Source organism: Delphinapterus leucas, chromosome 1, assembly GCF_059928025.1.
Source record: "Delphinapterus leucas isolate spDelLeu-1000000601 "Yukka" chromosome 1, BTC_Dleu_Yukka2, whole genome shotgun sequence".
Classification (NCBI taxonomy): domain Eukaryota; kingdom Metazoa; phylum Chordata; class Mammalia; order Artiodactyla; family Monodontidae; genus Delphinapterus; species Delphinapterus leucas.
Window position 1 is genome coordinate 146,357,708 of NC_143129.1, and position 21,284 is coordinate 146,378,991.

The window sequence follows — 21,284 nt, forward strand, 5'->3', positions numbered from 1 at the left end:
TCCATCAACATGTAAATGGATAAACAAAATGTGGTATATCCATACAATGAATTATTAATTGGCCACAAAAAAGAATGAAGTACTGCTACATGCTACAACATGGATGAACTGTGAAAATATTATGCTAAGTGAAAGAAGCCACAAAAGGCCATATATCATATGATTCCATTTATATAATGTTCAGAATAGGTAAATCCATAGAGACGGAAAGTAGATTAGTGGTTGCCAGGGGCTGTTGGGAGAGGGAGGTGGGAAGTGACTGCTAATGGGTACCACTTTCTTTTTGGGGTGATAAAAATGTTCTAAGATTAGATAGTGGTGATAGTTGCATAAACCTGTGAATATACTAAAAAACACTGAATTGTAAACTTTAAAAGGGAGTATTTTATGCTATATAAAGCACCTCTCAATATAATTGTTTTTTGTTTGTTTGTTTTTTGTTTGTTTTTGTTTTTGTTTTTTGCAGTACGCGGGCTTCTCACTGTTGTGGCCTCTCCCATTGCGGAGCACAGGCTTCAGACGCACAGGCTCAGCGGCTGTGGCTCACAGGCCTAGCCGCTCCGCAGCATGTGGGATCTTCCCGGACCGGGGCACGAACCCGTGTCCCCTGCATCGGCAGGAGGACTCTCAACCACTGCGCCACCAGGGAAGCCCTAATTGTTATTTTTTTAAAAAGAAATACATTATAAAGCAATCCCTCTGATGGTCGTATGGAGAAATAATAAAAGGGGGGCAATAACTCCACATCTATTTAAGTTTACTAGACAAATAGGCACTTCTCACCACCCTGAATCAGTTGCCGGGCCATAAACAAAGCCGTTGAACCAGTAGAACAGTTATTGTTGACGTTGATTATAGGAATTCCAGTCAGTCCCAAACTGTGATAGATAGCCCTCTGCCCACAGGTAGAGTCACCTATATATTAAAAAAAAAAAAAAATTTATATATGCAACATGAGAATTATGGAGCTGCAAAGCAACATAATACTACATTATAGTTTTTCCAGTGTTTTATCTTTGTCTAACATACAACATGGGTAGAACAATAAATATACTATTGACATCTTACTCAGAAGCAGTTTTAGCATGAAGCATCATTTACTCTGCAAATATAAAAATTCTCAAAACACAGAATATATATGCACTTTCTTTACACAATACAGAGGTAGGAAAGTAGAGACATGACCAAGTAATAGCAAACAATTCAATCTGGCTAGGGCTACATGACAGGCAGCAATATTTTATGTATACTGTCAGATATAAATCTTTTAAAACTAAACCAATTGGGCTTCCCTGCTGGCGCAGTGGTTGAGAGTCCGCCTGCCGATGCAGGGGACACGGGTTCGTGCCCTGGTCTGGGAGGATCCCACGTGCCGCGGAGCGGCTGGGTCCGTGAGCCATGGCTGCTGGGCCTGCCCATCCGGAGCCTGTGCTCTGCAGCGGGAGAGGCCGCAACGGTGAGAGGACCGCGTACCGCAAAAAAAAAAAAAAAACTAAACCAATTGATTAAAAGGCCATGATTTTTCTCTTCATGTAAAATTTCGTAACTTCAAAAAGTTAAAAGATTCTGCATGCCAGGGTATTCCAGAGGAATGTAATCCAAGTAAAAACACATTTGACTCCCTTTCCCAAGGAACATGTCCACCAAGGCAGACATGCTGGAGCAGTATGATGGAAACACCTGAAGATACAGACTCTCCAGAAGTCTTCAGGGAAAACAGTAAGGTTCAGGACCTCCCTTCCATAAATACCTTGTGCATCTCTTGGAACTAGTAAATTTCCCTTCAAGAATTCTCTTGATATTTTGAAATCTCAAAGAAATAATCATAGATATAAATAAAGATTCATCTACAGTAATGCTTACTATATAGCCTTTTATAATAGCTAGAAATTAGAAATAATTTAAAATGTCCAAGAATAGGGTATCATTCCTACTGCTAAATAAACTGCAGTAAATCCCCAAGACTAGAATATCATGAGGTAATTTAAAATGCTGTAGAAAGACTGGGGACATTCTAAATGTCCATTAAAAGGGAATAGATTAAATAAATCACGATATATCTATTCAATGGAACACTATGCTATCATTAAAAGAGACCAAGAAAGCTCCTTATGAAACAATTTGGAATAGTCACCAAGAACTACTAAGTTAAAAAGAGCAAAATATAGGGACTTCCCAGGTGGACTTCCCTGGTTAAGACCCCACGCTCCCAAGGCAGGGGGGCCTGGGTTCAATCCCTGGTCAGGGAACTAGACCCTGCATGCTGCAACTAAAAGATCCCGCACGCCACAACTAAGATCCTGCACATGGCAACTAAGACCCAGTGCATCCAAATAAATAAGTAAATAATTTTTTTAAAAAAGCAAAATACAAAATAATGTGTATATTATCCTACCACGTGTGTAACAAAAGAAAGGGGGAGGGGGTATTTATACACACACACATACTTATTTTTATATGGATAAATTACCTATGAAAAGATACACTAGAAATTAGTGAAATTGCACTACTATACATAAAATAGATAAGCAACATGGATTTACTGTATAACACAGGGAACAATATTCAATGTCTTATAATAACCTATAATGGAAAATAATCTGAAAAAATATATATATAACTGAATCACTTTCCTGTACACCTGAAACTAACACAATATTATAAATCAAATATACTTCAATAAAAAAAAGAAATTAGTAAAATTGGTTGTCCAAGGAAAGGGAATCATGAGACAGGGAGACAGGAATAAGAGTGAGACTTTCCACTACATAAACATCTACCTTTTGTATTTTTTTTTTTTGCAGTACGCAGGCCTCTCACTGTTTTGGCCTCTCCCGTTGCGGAGCACAGGCTCCGGACGTGCAGGCTCAGCAGCCATGGTTCACGGGCCCAGCCGCTCCGCGGCATGTGGGATCTTCCCGGACCGGGGCACGAACCCGTGTCCCCTGCATCGGCAGACGGACCCTCAACCACTGTGCCACCAGGGAAGCCCTACCTTTGTTATTTTTGTACCGTGTAAATGTTTAATCTATTCCAGAAAAAAAAAATTTGAAAAATATTAATGATGAAATGAAAGAAGACTGCATCACATGGGAAATACTGAATACAATAAAATGAGAAAAGCAGGTTACCAAAAAGTATGTAACTAGGACCTAAATTGAAGAGAAACTTATGTGCGCATACGTATTCACACATATTCATACTCACTGAAGGACCTACACCAAAAAAGTAATGGTAATAATCTCTGGATAATGAGATTACAGGTGACTTATTTTTTCTTGTGCTTTTCTGTGTTTCCTTTTTTTAATTACAATAGTATATATCATTTTTCTAATTAGAAAAAAATCTTAATGAAAACATTTTATTAGACACAAAAAATCAATAAATACAAATTTTAAGATAACAAAGAAAAAAAGATAAAAAGTGTTTTAATTTAATAAAAAGTGTACTGTTTTGGCAGTACAATAATGGCCAAAAAAAAAAATATATATATATACACTAAACTAGGCTGACACATAGGGAAATCTAGAAATGATGAGAATAAGACCCTGAACTCTGAGTTTTGAGGGTTAAAATTCACAAATTCCTCTGCATTGTTTATGTAGTTGCTGTAATTTTTAGAATATATAGTTTACTACGTACCATAAACATAGCCAATACATGCCTGTTCTACTGCAGAATAAGGGATCTGTGCATCCGCTAAAGCCTTCTGGCCTATAAAAAGAAAAAAAAATTATCACATAGCACTTTGAGTGAAAATAAGTTTAGAGTTTTCCCAGAGTAAATCTACCTCTAGTTAGTCTATGTTCAATTCAAATGACAAATCCTTCATCAAATCATCTCAGACTTTCAGAAGTTATCTTACCTTTCAAAAGTTATCATTTCTTCCTCTAAGCTATTGTAACACTTTTTCATACCGCCTTTTTGATATTTAACATTCCCCATTCTAACTGTACACCTAACTATAAATATCAATATATTAAATCCCAATTGTCTTAAAGCTCCTTAATGTCAGGTGTGTTATTCATCTCTGCGGCTCTATCGTACATCTAGAGGACAAAATAGGATAGAATGTTATTGTTGAGCAGGAGTGTGGGAGCACTCATATGGTCATCTTACAAAGCCAGGATCAAGAGATGACCCTGTCTATGGAACAAGAAATGAAGCTTTAAGGATGCTATCCAAAGGTACAGAAATGACCAACGGAGGAACTGATAAAAATTATGAAAATAAACTAGGAAGAGGAGAGTGGAACTTAGAGATAAGATGTAACCTAAATCCTCATCTACCATAGTGAGAAGCAAACAGATGTCTAAAACTGATAAGTCAAAAACTGGAATAAGTGTGGTGGAACAAATATTTAGAGATATGGAGATAACCACCAGAAGAACTAAAGCCAAAACCGTTAAAAGAAGTTGCCTGCTTGGGGAAGGGGCCTGGGAAGTATAAGCCATCTCTGTGTGTGTGTGTTTTAACCATATGAAAGTATTACTTTGAAGTTTTTTTTAACTTAAGAAGATATATGATTGATTATGGGATTGGTTTAGTCACACTAGTTATCTTTTCCCGCTTAATGTATGAGCAAAAAAATTAATGTTTTACTTATAATAATGTTGATGAGATTATGTTTAAAAGAGCATTCTCATATGCTGCTACTAAAACTAATAATATAAACAGTCTGAAAAATAATCTGACAAGAGTCTTAAAACTGTTTATGTTCATTGTTCCAGTGAGTCTACTTCTAGGCTTTGTCCTCAACAATAACTAGAGGTGAGAACAAATATTTGTGTTCAGCAAGAAATTTACTATAAATCTTCTAAAATATCAAAAAGTTGTGAAGCAAATATCCAACAAAAATTATGGCATAAATATATAATGAAATATGCAAAAATTAATTTTTTCCAGTTTTAAGTGGAGAAATCTTTATAATAATAAGTTTTAAAAATCAGGATACAAAACTACATATAGAATATGATCCCAGATAGCCACAGAGAAAGAAAATTAAAATAGAATACACCAAGGGAATGTAAACTGATACAGCCACTATGGAGAACAGTATGGAGGCTCCTTAAAAGACTAAAAATAGAACTACCATATGATCCAGCAATCCCACTACTGGGCATATACCCAGAGAAAACCACAATTCAAAAAGACACATGCACCCCAATGTTCATTGCAGCACTATTTACAATAGCCAGGTCATGGAAGCAACCTAAATGCCCATCGACAGACAAATGGATAAAGAAGATGTGGTACATATATACAATGGAATATTACTCGGCCATAAAAAGGAACGAAATTGGGTCATTTGTTGACACGTGGATGGATCTAGAGACTGTCACACAGAGTGAAGTCAGTCAGAAAAACAAATATCGTATATTAATGCATATATGTGGAACCTAGAAAAATGGTACAGATGAACCGGTTTGCAGAGCAGAAATTGAGACACAGATGTAGAGAACAAACGTGTGGACACCAAGGAGGGAGGCGGCGGGGGGTGGGGGTGGGGGTGTGATGAATTGGGAGATTGGGATTGACATGTAAACACTGATGTGTATAAAATTGATGACTAATAAGAACCTGTTGTATAAAAAAATAAATAAAATTAAATTTAAAAATTTTTTAAAAAGAAAACCAATTTATGGCTTCCCTGGTGGCGCAGTGGTTGAGAGTCCGCCTGCCGATGCAGGGGACACGGGTTCGCGCCCCGGTCCGGGAAGAACCCACATGCCGTGGAGCGGCTGGGCCCTTGAGCCATGGCCGCTGAGCCTGCGCGTCTGGAGCCTGTGCTCCGCAACGGGAGAGGCCACAACAGTGAGAGGCCCGCGTACCGGGAAAAAAAAAAAAAAAAAAAGAAAACCAATTTATAAAAATAAAAAAAAAACATTAAATGAACAGTGTCTACCCAGAAAATCAACATCAGTTAATCAAATCTCATGAACCTTCCTTTTGGGGGCAGAGATTTCTGATTCCCTGTATAGTAATATCTAAATACTGAGTTGAATGATGGAGTTGAAATGAAACCTAATTTATGAACACTGAGTGCACTAGGTACTTGTAGAGACAAGCAGTGTCTAATTAAAAACCACAGTAACCCTTTTTGGGTTGCTGGCAGCAAGCTGGCAAGAATAGGAGGAAGGCGAAGGCTTCCTAGGAGGAGGACTGTACCTGAACAACTTCATGGGACCACCGAGCTCCCAAGGTCTCCATGAGTGGGAAGCCTGTATTCCCCAGCACTCCCTTAAACAGCTGATACCTAAGCTTAGACTGCTTGGCCTTGAACTTAAAACATCTCCTTTGACCCAGCTTCCTGTTAAGGTTGCAAGGCTGCTCCACAATCAAGACAGACCACACAATAAACTACAATGTTCAAAGATCTGAATGTTCTATGTTACCTGCTTCCTTTGCCAAGTCAGGGTAGTCTCTTGAATTCTCAACTCCAGGCTTTGTGAACTACAAATATAGAAGGAGATAATAAATAGAAACAAATATAGTTAGATTTTTTCACAACAGGGAACTGCAGAAATTCATTCGTCTATTCATTTAAACAAAAACATATTGAGCACCTATCGTGTTTCTGGACTCTGATGATAAATAAGATACAGTTCGTACCCTCAGGGAGCTTAGCGTCTAATGGAAAACAGGCAATTGCACCACAGTGTCATAAGTACAGAATGATTTGGGAGAGACAATTACCCAGCTTTGGAGGACTAGAAAGGCTTCCCAGAGGAACTGGCGTTTAAATTAAGTCTTTAAGGATGAGTAGGAATTAGCCAAGTGAAAGAAAAGGAAATTCTAGAGCAAAGGCCTGGAAATGACAGAATATAACAGTTTTACATGCAAACAATTTTATATTGCAGAGGCTGAAACATGATTTGAAATGGCAAGTGATAAGGACAGAAAAATGGGGACCAAACGATGATAATTACTAATATTTATCGGGCACTTGCTGCTGTTACTCACTGCACTAAGCACCTCACATGTATTAACTTGTTTAATCCTCACAACAACCCTCAGAGGTAGGTACTACTCTTATCACCATTTTAAGATAAGAAAACAAGGGCAGAGATTAAGTCACTTGCCCAAGGATACACAGCTAATAATTAGTGGAGCTGAAACTTCAACCTGGTTCTAGAGCCAACTTACAAGTGACCTTATATGCCCTCCTATGACACCTGGGCTTTATCCTGAAGACAGTGGATTTAAAAAAACAAACAAACAAACAAAGACTGAAATAAACAATGAGATACACTACAACACCAAACACTGACAGGATGTGGAGCAGCAGGAACTCTCATTCATTGCTGGTGGAATACAAAATGGTACAGCCACTGTGGAAGACAGTTCGGCAGTTTCTTACAAAACTAAACATCCTCTTAACATATGATCCAGCAGTTGTGCTCCTTGGTATCTACCAAATGAGTTTAAAACTTATGTTGACACAAAAACCTGCACACGGATATTTATAGTAGCTTTATTTATTATTTTTTAAATTTATTTATTTATTTTTGCATTGGGTCTTCATTGATGCATGTGGGCTTTCTCTAGTTGCGGCAAGCAGGGGCTACTCTTCCTTGCGGTGCATGGGCTTCTCATTGCGGTGGCCTGCTCTTGTTGTGCAGCACAGCCTCTAGGCGCGCAGGCTTCAGTAGTTGTTGCATGCAGGCTCAGTAGTTGTGGCTTGCAGGCTCTAGAGCACAGGCTCAGTAGTTGAGGCGCATGGGCTTAGTTACTCCACGGCATGTGGAATCTTCCCAGACCAGGGCTCGAACCCGTGTCCCCTGCATTGGCAGGCGGATTCTTAACCACTGCGCCGCCAGGGAAGCCCTATAGTAGCTTTATTTATAATTGCCAAATTTGGAAGCAACCAAGATGTCTTTAGCAGGTGAAAGGTTAAATAAACTGTAGTAAAACCAGACAATGGAATATTATTCAGCACTAAAAAGATATGAGCTACCAAACCACAGAAAGACATGGAGGAATTTTAAATGTATATTACTAAGTGAAGAAGCCAATCTGAAATGGCTACATATTGTATGATTCCAACTACATGACATTCTGGAAAAGGCAAAACTATGGAGACAGTAAAAGAAAATTAGTTGTTGTCAGGGACTGAGGGAAGGGAGGGATGAAGAGGCAGAGCAAGAGGATTTCAGGGCAGTGAAACTATTCTGTATGATGATGTAATGTATACGTGTCACCACATATGTGTCTAAACCCATAGAATATACAACACCAAGAGTGAACCCTAATGTAAACTATGGACTTTGAGTGATAATGATGTGTCAATGCAGGTTCACTGACTATAACATATGTGCCACTCTAATGCTGATCATTGATAGTGGGCAAGGCTTTCCGGCAGAGTCGGGGGCAGTGAGCATGTAGGAACCCTCTGTACTTTCTGCTCAATTTTGCTGTGAACCTAAAACTGCTTTGAAAAATAAAGCCCTACTTTAAAAAGAGAGAAAGAGAGAGAGAGAGTCTGGGCCGAGAAGACGTGCACGTTAGATCATTCTAAATGCAATGTTGAGAAATGAATGAACAGAGCAAGGCTGGAGGCAGTGAGACCAAATGGCATAATTCTGAAATAGCCCAAGTGAGAGTTAACTAAGATAGCAGCAGAAAGAATGGAAAGAAGCAAAGAGACTTGAGAAACATAAGTGAAGTAAAATCTACCAAATACAGTGATCAATTAGATAAGATGGAGTGGTCTGCTAGTCAGAGGTTGTGCTAACGAGAAATGGCTTTTAAAAATTTTTAACTGCAAACCACGATAACATACATGACCCAGTAGACACATAGTGAAGCAAAATTTTCATGAAATACTTATCCTTGTTATATTGATACAGTATTTTTGATTCTATTTCAATTTTTTTAATGCTAGAGGCAACCTTCTAAACAGACATCACTACCCCTGCAATGGATCACAAAACCCAGTTTGAAACACTGTATAGATACTAGACTTAAATGCCACACTTTATTACACAGTGCCAAAATACATCTGTTGAACTGAACCAAAACAAAACGTTTAACATTTGTTCCTATCTCTTACCCACCCCAATTCTTCATAACTTCTGAATTAGGGAATCCTTCATAATTCCCTAATTCAGCAGCCCCAAATTACCTATTTCGCCTGTAGTTACTCTTCAGTTCACTAATTACAATCAGAGCATGTAGTATAGAGAGCACTTACTGTAAGGAGAGAGTACTGTGCTACTAGGCTCCACCAAGTAATACCTATTAATAACCACATTACCCTCCAGGTAGTGAAATGACTGCACTTTCTCATTTCTTACTGAAATCAAGGCAGTTTTTAAAAGATTAGAAGATTAGTCAAGCAAATAAACACATACAACATTACTCCTTCAAAATGAAAAGCATGTTTAGGTGGAAACTACCAAATGTCCATTAACAATAAATTGAATATATTATGGAATGTTCACACAATGGACTATGTTACCTCAATGAGAATGAACAATCTATAACTACACATAAAAATAAGGATGAATCCCAGAGACATAATGTTGAATGAAAAAGCCAAAACTAATCTATGATATTAAAGGTCAGAAGTCAGGATAATGGTAACCCTTTGCAGGCAAGGAGTCAGTGACTGGAAGAAGGCACAGAGTAATTTCTGAGGTGCTGGTAATGTTCTGTTTATATTTGCTTTTTAGTTTTTATTTTTTTAATATAAAATAAAAATAAAAAGCTACCTCAAAGCCTATAATAAAAACAGCAATCCTGCTCCACTACTCTCCACCCACTAGTCTTACTTGCTCCCAAAACATCCATTTTCAATTCTTTTAGATATTTCTTCTTTCATAAAATGCCATGTTTCTAAATATTCTTATACTATTATTTCTTTATCAATGTCAGAAATTATATCATAGTCTCTAATAAGGGCCAATGAGAATTAGGTCTCTCAGGCCACTTCACATATACATTTACAGTTCCCCCATCCTCCTTATACAGTTGAATCACAATTTTTTTTATTAAATCAGTATGTAGTGCTTACCTTATAAAGTTAATGTTTCTTAGTATTGGGCTAGGTTGTATACTATGATTACATGTGCTTTATTGTACAATTTTGTTTTGCTTTGTTTTTCCTGGAGTTAACTGCCTCATTTTTAAAGTTTTAACCTTTTTATTTTAAATAACAGAGATACAGAAAACCACACACACACACACACACACACACATCTCCTAATGAATTATTTTAAGGCAAACACTCTTGTAACCATTGACAAAGAGTCTCTCCTTTACCAAATTCTAGCCAAGCTCCTCTGAGTCCTCTTCTCTACTAGGTCTCAACCTTGGCCTAAAAACTTAAACACTAACATAGTTTTTATGAGTTCTAACTTGCTCAAGGCCAGGTCCCTAGGAGGGCCCTAGCCCCACTTAAAGCACCTGCCTGAGAAAACTCAAGGATGTCAAAAGAATTTACTGCTTCTTCCAGTCAACACCTGAATACAGGGCTGGTCTCCCAGTCTCTGTGGGAGGGTAGGAGCCTAAGCTTGGGTAAGCACCAGTTAGCAAATCCAGATGGGTTTCATGTGAACTAGCCTCCCCTCTCCCCACTTTATGTAAGTTTTCACTTTTCTGACCCTACAGCTGGCCCTCTGCATCCATGGGTTCTGCATTCACAGATACAGAGGGCCAACTAAGGGGACTGAGCATCCATGGATCCTGGTATCCAAGAGAGATCCTGGAACCAATCCCCCAGGGATACCAAGGGACTACTGTATTGTGTCCCTACTCACCACCCTCCCTATTCCCTTATTATCCCTTTAAAATACCCAGTCACATCTGTATAAAGTTAGTTCAGTTCACACTGGACTTTTTCCCTTTTGCGATAGCATATTACTAATTAAAATCTGTCCTAACACTTTACCTAGTGTCTACCTTTATCTTTGACACCAACCACCCAAACTAAAAAATTGAACCCTGCCTGCCGCTCCACAAACTCCTCTAAGCACTCTGTTCCAATCTCAACCCCGCTCCACCCCCAAATTATTATCCTGATTCTTACAATAATCACTTCCTTTTAGTATTTCATATTTTATCACCCAAGTGTCTATCTGTAGACACTATTGTTCAGCCCTTTTTTAAAGTGTTTATAGGCCTTTCAAATTCTCTTTTAATCTACAGGTTCCCTTCCACTACTTTCTTTTCCTCTCAATACATCTGTTAAAGAACCCAGAGCATTTGGCCTGTAGCTTCCCACAGTCTGGATTTTGTAGATTGCATACTCATGCAGTTCGACATGTTCCTCTGTTCTCTTTATTTCCCACACATTGGCAGCTGGATCCAGAAGCTTGCAGACTCACATTCTATCTCCCTGACAAAACTATAGGTGGTGGTGTATTCTTTCATAAGGAAGCATATAACATCTGATTATTTTTGCTCTTTGTGTTTCTAACAGTTGTTGGTGCTCAATGACTAGATCCAGCAATTCTCAAAATTTCTCGGTCTCAAGACCACTTTAAACTCTTAAAGATCACTGAAGATACCAAAGAGCTTTTGATTATGAGGATTATATTTACCAGTATTTACCCTCTTGGCACTTAAAATAGGACATTTAAAAATAACTTTCAATTCACTCAAAAAAAAAAAACCACTACATGTTAACATAAATAATTTTTATGAAAAATAACTATATCTCCCCCTCAAAAAAGTGATGAGTGGCATCGTTTTGCATTTCTGCAATTCTTTTTTTTTTTTTTGGCTGTATTGGGTCTTTGTTGCTGCACACAGGCTTTCTCTAGTTGCAGCGACTGAGCGGGGGCTACTCTTCGTTGCGGTCGCGGGCTTCTCATCACGGTGGTTTCTCTTATTGTGGAGCACAGGCTCTAGGTGCACGGTCTTCAGTAGCTGCAGCACGCGGACTCAGTAGTTGTGGCACGTGGGCCCTAGAGCACGCGGTCTTCAGTAGTTGCAGCTCGCAGACTCTAGAGCGCAGGCTCAGTAGTTGTGGCTCGCAGGCTTAACTGCTCCATGGCATGTGGTATCTTCCCGGACCTAGAACTGAACCCATGTTCCCTACATTGGCAGGCGGATTCTTAACCACTGCACCACCAAGGAAGTCCCCTGCAATTCTCTTTATTGTCTGGTTTAACAGGAGGCAGCTGAATTCTCACAGCTGATTCTTCATTCAGCATTTGGCGTTATGCTGTTTTGGTTGACATCTATGAAATAAATCTGACCTCACACAGATATGTGATTGGAAAAGGGAGGAGCATTTTAATAGCCTTCTTAGATAATTGTGGATATTCTTTTATACTACACTAAAACTTGACAAGTGGGAGTTTCTTACAGGTTAGTTGCGATGTTGAATTTAAAACAATATCAATGAACTTTTCATATTCTTGTTATATTCAAGTCCATTAAAATCTTGCACTTTTTTTTTTTTGCAAAACCAAATTTTACTTAAAGCACAAATACGTTACTTTTTGCAAAGAGATTCATGACACAGGACTAGACAGTGAGGTCAGATAGCCACTTAGCACACGTTTAAGTCCACGGCGCCTCCTAGGAACTGAGGGAGTGGCCCCATGTCCCTGGATACAGCTGTCTGGGCTGATTCTAGGGGGTGACAGAGTTCAGGCTGAAGTTTAATGCCTTAAATACTGGCTTCACTTGAGTACCACACAGTGGCAGCTCTTGACATTATTAAAAAGGAAGCAACGCACGAAAGGGAAGGTACAGACGGGTTTGGTGAATGACTAATTCTCACTACATAAACAGGCAAACTTAAGTTACCATATCAGCCATTCTAACGTCTGTATAGAAATTCCCAGGAAGATGTGTCCCTCAAGGCTAATTGTAAACCAGGATGTACATTTTGGAAGTCGGTCCCTTGCAGTGCCTGTAACGGAAGTGTCCTGGAGATGCTGTGGTGGCAGGACAGGTCACTTTGCAGAAGAGTTGCCTGGGGCCTAGCAGCTTCATCCTTCAAGCCCCACTTGGTGCACACTGGGTTTGGGGGCCGTCTTGGGGAGGACAGGGAAGAGGCACTCCTCAATAAATAAGGTCGGGAAACAGACTTGGGCTTCAGACTCCATCCTGCAGTCCCCCTTAGCCCAAGCACGTGACTGAGGAAGAAGGAACAGCAGCCAGCGGGGTGGGAGTGGCCGTCCCCCACCCCTGCTGGGGTCTCAGCTGAGCTGCTGGTGGTTGAGTGCTCTGATGATGGCTGACATCTCCTTTCTGCAAAAGCATCAGTCCACACGGGTAGGATGCAGGGTGGGGCTGTCCCGGAGCCCCTCCAGTGACAGGTTTAATGGACAGCAGTAGGGAAGCAGCTTAATGGCCCAGCCAACACGGTCCTTCTTGAGAGCAGCTGACCTGTGAAGGAGAAGCTCCAGTCCTCGGTCTTCAGTGTTTCTGGTGGGGCAGCAAACGGAAGAACTGGGCGACATGTAGCATGGAGAAGCTGATGTGCTGGGCACAGACCTGCCCAGAAGGACAATGACCAGCTCTTGGGGTCTGCTTGGTGTGGCGGGCTGCTCCAGCCAAGGTGGCTTCCACTTCCTGCCTGGGAGGAAGAAGGCGTGGTGGGCTCCCGCCCTTGTGGGGAGGCAGGACTGTGAAGTGGTCTGTCTCCTACCTGCTGAAGGGTCAAGTGTGGGTCAAGTCACAACTTCAGCAGACCTCGTTTAACCAGTTTTTGTTCTCTTACAAAAAAAAAGAAAAAAAAGACCCACAGAACCAAATCCTACATGACAATAAATATGGTTTTTCTCCATAATATTGCTTAGGAAGATCAAGAGCCCGCAATCCAGTCATCCTGAAGGTCCCAAATATCGCAGGCAAGTGGGGTTTTCCTGGTGAGACGGATCCCTGCGTGGAGTGGGTCGGTGTCTGTGCCGAGAGGCCTGCTGGGGTGCGTGACACCCGGTGCATTGACGTGATCCTCAGAAGAACAGAGGTCCGAGAGTAAAAATGACATCAAAAGCAACCAGGCGTCTGCTCTCCTTGCCTTAGGCTGATGCCAGAGCTCTGCTTGTGGAGGCGGGCGGACACCCCCGAGAGGCTGGGCTGCGCTGGAGCCAGGCCAAGACGGGGCGGGGGTCCCACAGTGCGAAAACCCCAAATAGCCGAGATTGAGGCGCCAACAAGTTAACGCCAGCACTCCAGCGCATGCAGTGAGATCTGGAGACCCAGGTCTCCAGGAGACGCTGGTGCGGTGGCTGTGATGGCAGCGGAAGGCTGGGTGATGCAAAGAGGAGAAACGCTGTAAAGTCAGGATTCACCACCACGCATCGTGAATCAAAGTCCGGGTGCCAGACCAGTCGCAGGCACGGAAAAAAAGAATAACAAAACCCCACATTTTGTGCACGGAAGAATGCAGGAGGGTTCTCAGAAACACCGTGGTGGTCTGGTATGCTTTGGAATGGAAGCAATATCCCTCCAAGGAAGCAAGAAAATCCTGCACTTTGAGTGGAGTGGTAATCTGGCTTTTCTCTGGAGCCATTTCACATAATTTTCCAAACCTCTGCCAGGAAGCTGGTACGTGTCTGATTGCCAGTGTTCTGGGAACAGGGCTGGGAAGTACCACCATTTAGTATACAGAATTTCACTTGATTCCCTTTTTTTCAACTTGGGCCTCACTCCCGCCTTCCACTAAGCCTAATGGTCAGATGATTCTAGAGACTCATCTGTTCAGTTTCTCCAGAAAACAAGCCTCCAATACCCTGACAAGGAAGGGATAGTCACCTAGTGGTAAAAAGGATCTTGGAATCCAATTATTCCATAGAAGTGTTTTCCTTCCCTCCTCTCATCCCCACCTTACTTGGCATCTAGTACATGCAGGTTCTGAGCCTTCTGGAGTTCTGCAGGAAGACTCAGCCAGTATAACCCCTCTTCAGGAACTTGGGTTGTGGGTTTCTCTGTTCTGAGTCAATGACCACTTTTCCATCAGCTTTTAATCATCCAATGTTTTTCTGACATCTTTCTGCTATTGTTTCCTCTCCTAGTCACTTCACCCTTACTGTCATTTTAGTGGTATTTGGAAAGCACCAATAGAGATAAATTCATATTTTCAACCTGCCATGCTTATCCAAATGTCCTAATACATCATATTTAAATTACCTGTTTATCCTTTCCTCCTCCATATTATACATTCCTTAAGAACAGGAACCTTGCTTTTTTCATCTTTGTACTCCTAGCATATAGCACATACTATGTTTATTGAATATATGCTCAAATGATGAATTAACTACCCTATAACATTAACGTGTGTTAGAGATAGCATGGAAGAAACATGAGATTTTAAGTAATGCAGTTTCAAAATTTGGGAGCAGTATCAAGATAGATAAATTACTTAGCCCCTCTGAGCCACAAAGATGGACGATAAAATGTGGATAATAATAATCCCTTATGTGGTGAGGATTAAACACGATAATGTAATATTTTATTTATTTTTTTTTTTAAACCGTAGGTTTGTAGAGTGTGACAAAATTAATTGTAAGGGTTGTGGGTTGTGATCAGCATTTTAAAAAATGAAACAAAATAGGAAATATCAAGAGTTCATCACACATAATAAGTGTTGCTTTAGCAAGCTTGTTTCAGTTTTGTGAGTGCATGTGTGTACGGAGTTGTGATATATTTCTTTCTGTGGGCTGTGGAATTATATATAAAAGTATAGAAAAATCAAATGCTTAATTATATGGTCCTGACTATAACAGCACCAGAATTTCTAAAAAAAAAAAGTGGCCAACATAACTTAGAGCAGTCTGGGGAAGTTTTAAGAAAATACAGGACTTGGACTCTTGCTATAGACTGAATGTCTGTGTCCTCTCAAAATTCATATATTGATATCTAACTCACAAATCTAATTCTTCATTTTTGGAAGTGGGGCCTTTGGGAAGTCATGCAGATGGAGCCCTCAGGAATGGGATTAGTGCTCTTATAAAAAAGAGCCCAGAGAGTTCCCTTGCCCCTTCTGCCATAGACAGCTGTCTATGAACCAGAGATCAGGACCTCACCATGCACCAAATCTGCCTGTGCTTGATCTTGAACTTCCCAGCCTCCAGAACTGTGAGAAATAAATATTTCTTGTTTAAGCCACCCAGTCTAAGGTATTGCAGTTATACAGTCCTAACCGACTAAGACAGACCAGTTCTTGAAGACAGCCAGAATTTAAATTGATGAAAAGAGGGCATATCAGGAGGTAGGCAGCATAAGCAAAGGGACTCGGCCTGCAGTCAGCCAGGTAGTAGCTGTGATTTAGTTGTGTTAAAACCTCTTGACATGCATCATGCGAATTCTAATTTACCATAGGAATTAATTTCCTACACTGATAATAAAACCTCACTAAGAGAACTTCAAGTTTTCTAGGAATTCAGCTATTCAAACTAAGAACCACAACCAGCTGAGATCTACCAATAGAGCTTAAAGTATTATCTGCTAAATTTCTCCCTCTTCATTAAACCCTCCCCCAAGTTCCAAAAGATCAAACCCAGAGAGAAGTACATTGGCCTAGTAAGCACATCAATAAAGCTGCTCTCCATAGTCCCAATCTCTTCCCTGAAGATTGTAACTAACACCTCCCACACCTCCACCTCTCAACTTGAGGAAACATAAATACATCTCCTACTTCCCAAAGCTCAGTGGTTTTCTGTATAGCCAATATAACCAGACATGTAACAGCCAGTGGTGGAGGATCTGACTGTATTTATACCGTACTTTAAAAGGTTTTACTGTCCACCTATACCAGAAGTTCCCTTTCCCATGAAACAATAGATGATCTCCAAGTATCTGCTTCATAACGTATTAGCTGACTTTTCTACTTACATGTCTTTATTGCTTTGTGTACTCTCAGCCCACTGGGTAAGATAAAAACAAGTTTAAGGCTGTTTTCTCAGAAAGAGAACTTCCTCTAGGAACTCTCTTTCATAAAGCATATCCATTTAATATTGTTCAACTAACATTCACTGAGGTCTTCAGGCACAAGGCATTTTCAAGGTGCTAGAGGTACAGCAATGAATTAGACATGGTACTCACCTTGGAGGAGCTTACGTGCAAAAGAAGAATATAGACATAAAAACAGAATTTCAGGATAAAGTAGTAAGTACTGTTAACATGTGGGAAAGTCAGGAGGATCAGAGGAGGCTTCTTGGAGAAGGTCTGAATTGATCTTTTAAAAATGTAAATTAGGGCTTCCCCGGTGGCGCAGTGGTTAAGAGGTGGCGCGGTGGTTAAGAATCCGCCTGCCAGTGCAGGGCACATGGGTTCGAGTCCTGGTCCGGGAAGATCCCACATGCCACGGAGCAATTAAGCCCGTGCACCGTAACTACTGAGCCTGTGCTCTAGAGCCCGCGAGCCACAACTACTGAGCCCACGTGCCACAACTACTGAAGCCCATGCAGCTAGAGCCCGTGCTCCGCAACGAGAAGCCACCACAGTGAGAAGCCCACGCACAACAACGAAGAGTAGCCCCTGCTCGCCACAACTAGAGAAAAGCCCGCGTGCAGCAACGAAGACCCAACGCAGCCAAAAATAAATAATTAAAAAAAATAAAAATGCAAATAAGTTAACCAGTGAAGACAAACGGTCTTAAGTAGTGGGAAAAACAGAAAGCAAAGCAACAGAGGCATAAAAAAGTTTGGGGTGAAACTAAAAGCAGTTTGGCATCACTAGAGCACAGAGGTGGTGAGGATGTCAAGAAGTGAGACTGTAGGAGTCTCTGGCCTCCTGAGTACCAAGAAGAGTATCACTTGAGGAACAACAAAGGTCGGAGGATCCAGAAAACCTGCCACCTGTGCCGAGACGCTGAGCATCACTAATGATTCTCCTCCTTATCTACACTGGAACTGTCCCTGAGAAGGGATCCTACAAGGAGTATTCCTGGAAGTGCAGACTGGCGACATTCACGACCTGCTTTCCTTTCGGGTGTGAGGCGGACCTTGCCTCCGTCAGAGGTCCACACATCTTAGGATTCCACCCAGATTCAAAGGAGGTGCGGACTTTGGATCATCTTGGGGCGTCCTTCACAAACTGCGCCCCAGGGAGAAAAGGAAAAAAGGAGGAAGATATGGCCGCTGGAACAACCCTGCGATATTACGATCCCGCAGACACGCCCTACATCACAACCCACCCGAGTCGCCACTCCGATGCCCCCAGGGCCAAGAAGCCAAGCTGGGGGGTGGGATGCCCCGGGCGCCCTCCGGGTAGGAAGGACAAACCGACGCACGGCCCCAAATCTGATTCTCCCCCGCCCCACCCCCGGTTCCCGGTCACCTCGAATCTCCCCAGGCCTCACCCAGACAGAGCAGAGCAGGGAGCCCGCCTCCGGGGACCCACGGCTCTGTTTACCTTGGTCATCCCAACGCCCACCACAAACACCCGGTTCCGAAGCGGACACTGTGAGATGTCCACATGCATGGCTCGGACACTTCTGGGCACGGGAGCCGCAGCTAACGTAGGAACGACTGGCCTAACGAGCGCGCAGACCTAATGAAACCTCTGCTGCGCCGGAGCAATTAGAACCGGGGGCGGGGCGGGAGGCGGCCAGGGGGCGGGGCGGGCAGGCGTGGGCGCGCGCGCGTGCGCGTACACTGAGGCGCCTGCGACGTGGCCGTATGGTCTTCTGGCGGGGCGGCGCGGGTTAGGGAACCCTTTGGGGACAAGGCTGGAGTTCACAGGTGGGCTCGAGACCCAGACCCCCTCAGCCCTTGCAAAAAAGCTCTATAGCCTGGTACCAGCCCCTCAGGTTTAGGTTCTCTATGCTGAGAGGGAGTGTGGCCTGGAGCAAGGCCTGAGGCTGAGGGCAGGGCTTGGCCAGAAACCGGACTCACAAAAGGGTAGCCTCAGGAAGAATTTCGGAGTATTGGCGTTGTTCTGTATCCTATTGGTCGTAGTAGTTAAAAGAGTCACTGCATGTGGGGGGAGGGGGGGCGGATTTTATTACATGAATGTCTAAAACGAAAACCAAAGTTCTGTCACTAGCTCTGTGACCTTTTTTAACCTCTCTGAAACTCATTCTCATGTGTTGTTTTGTGAGGATTAAACGAGGTGATAGAAACAAAGCCTTCAGCACTGAATAGAAGGAATATGTATATATGTAGGTATACTGTGGATATATACAGTGGATGCTTTTTTTTTTACTGTGAAATTCCAATTTTAGGAATTTAACCTACAGATATACCCACACGGTGTGAAATAGGCTGATTTTGAATTTGCAGATTTTCCTGCTCATAAAAATGTATTTGTAACCCCAAGATCAATACTAGAAGAACCCTTGAGGTGGCAGAAAATGTGAGTTGCCCCACGTGCCTGTTCTCAGCTGAGGTTAAACAAGAACCATGCTCTGTTTCAGCTCATGCTGTAAACCAAGGTGCTTCTCATGATCTATTTAGTGCCACCTTATTCGCATTTTTGTGTTTTTTGTTGATGATTTCACTGTTTAAAAGTGGTCCCCCGGGCTTCCCTGGTGGTGCAGTGGTTGAGAGTCCGCCTGCCGATGCAGGGGACACGGGTTCGTGCCCCGGTCCGGGAGGATCCCACATGCCGCGGAGCGGCTGGGCCCATGAGCCATGGCCGTTGAGCCTGCGCGTCCGGAGCCTGTGCTCCGCAACGGGAGAGGCCACAACAGTCAGAGGCCCACATACCGCAAAAAAAAAAAAAAAAAAAGTCGTCCCCAAGCATGATGCCTGAAATGCTATCTAGTATACCTAGATACAAGAAGGGTGTGAGGTGCGCTATGAAGAAAATACATGAACTTAGTTCAAACATGTTATAGTGCTATTGGCTCTGAGTTCAGTGTTAATATATGTATGTGAATAATAAGATGTCTTTAAACAGAAACACACATAAAAGAAGGTTATGTATTGATCAGCTGACAAAAAACGCTGTGGGCAGAAACTTGCAGGAGCCTAACCCTGTATTTCCCCTAGGGGCAATTGTTCAGTATTCACTAATTTGTGTTCACAGCAACTTGCAGAACATAAATACCACCTAAAACTGAGAACCGACTCTGCGCGCGCGCGCGCGCGCGCGTGTGTGTGTGTGTGTGTGTGTGTGTGTGTGTGCGTGTGTGTGTGTGTGTGTGTAAAACTTCTGAGGCCCCTTCCAGTCCTAAGGGTGTGTGATAAGAGCCCCTCCTAGATCTCCATGGCATAAAGCATCAAATGCTGGAAGTTCACTCCCTCAGGAAAACTTCCTGTAATTGTTCCTAGCACTGGTAGAATTTAAGGCCAGATGTTCATTTAGCAGGAACTCCACTTGGCTGCTGAGGAGCCATTGGGCAGGAAGCGGAACAAGGAAGCTACACAGAAAGGCAAGGGAAGAACTTGGGGCAAGCAGAGGTGTTCTGAGACTGATCACACTGTCTCTATGGGGACTCAGTAACCTGTCTCTGGGGGAAGGGACATGTTCAAATTGAGGCTGACTGGCCTCAGGGTTATTGCAAGAGACAGCCTTACCCCTGGAAGGAAAACTGAACCAAGTGGACCCTCAGTTCACAGGCGACTTTTATTATTTCAAAAGGCCTTATAGAAATTTCATATGTATATACACCATGCCACCCCCAGTAAAAATCACCATAGGTTCAAAACATCCATATCCAGAGCCCACTCTCTACTGAATCAGAGCCTCTGGAAGTAAAGCCTAGGCATCAATATTTAGAAAGTTGCTCCTAGTTGATTCTAAGGAGCCTCCACTAGGCTGGGTAAAGAGCTCCTGGGCTGAGAATGGGTCAACTTAGTAAAATCTTCACGTGACCAGAGAAGGGGCAAAGAATCTCCCCTTTTCCTGCCTATTCCCAGAGTCCAGCATAAGGCTGGCACTGAAGAGGCTTTTACTAAGTGTAGAGTTGTTTCTTGAAACTCTGATTGGCTGATAAAGACAGCACTGTGATTGGTGGATAAGATAACCCAATACAGCAAGAAGTCACAGAGTCCAGTTTAATTATTATGTATCCATGCCTGTCCCATGGATATTGGTTTCAAATATCCATGCCTGTCCCATGTATATTGGTTTCAAAAAAGGAGCCCATAGAGGTGGAGAGGGAGTAATAATAAACATTGCTGTTAATGCTGAAAAGATTGGGAAAGGACACTTCCCTTTCCAATGTGGAAGACTAGATAATCCAAAAATTCTCCTGCCCCAAAACACCTAGAAATGCTGCATAAAATACAACAAACTTCTTTTAAATGCATACAAGATGGAAGAGGCAAGTTTTTTCTTTTAATTTTATATCCATCTGTACTGTTTGAATGTTTTGATCTTGTGTGTACGTTACTTTTATTTTTGTCTTTATCATGTATTTATTTTAATTTTTGTCG

The 21,284-nt window shown here is 42.0% G+C and overlaps 1 protein-coding gene across 3 annotated transcripts in view; it reads right to left on the reverse strand.

Moving 5' to 3' along the window:
* SCP2 (sterol carrier protein 2) overlaps window positions 1-18,477 on the reverse strand; it is a 161,924-nt gene extending 143,447 nt beyond the window's left edge. For 2 of the 3 annotated variants that reach the window (XM_022575710.2, XM_022575708.2), the window contains exons 1-4: window positions 18,316-18,477; window positions 6,396-6,453; window positions 3,643-3,714; window positions 784-915 (exon numbers count right to left, since the gene is read on the reverse strand). In XM_022575710.2, coding sequence (XP_022431418.1) covers window positions 784-915; window positions 3,643-3,714; window positions 6,396-6,453; window positions 18,316-18,384 — 331 coding nt within the window. In that variant the 5' untranslated portion in view covers window positions 18,385-18,477. Of the gene's footprint in view, window positions 1-783; window positions 916-3,642; window positions 3,715-6,395; window positions 6,454-17,877; window positions 17,998-18,315 lie in introns of all 3 variants that reach the window. The other variant, XM_022575709.2, reaches the window with a different exon arrangement.
* Window positions 18,478-21,284: the final 2,807 nt, after the last annotated feature.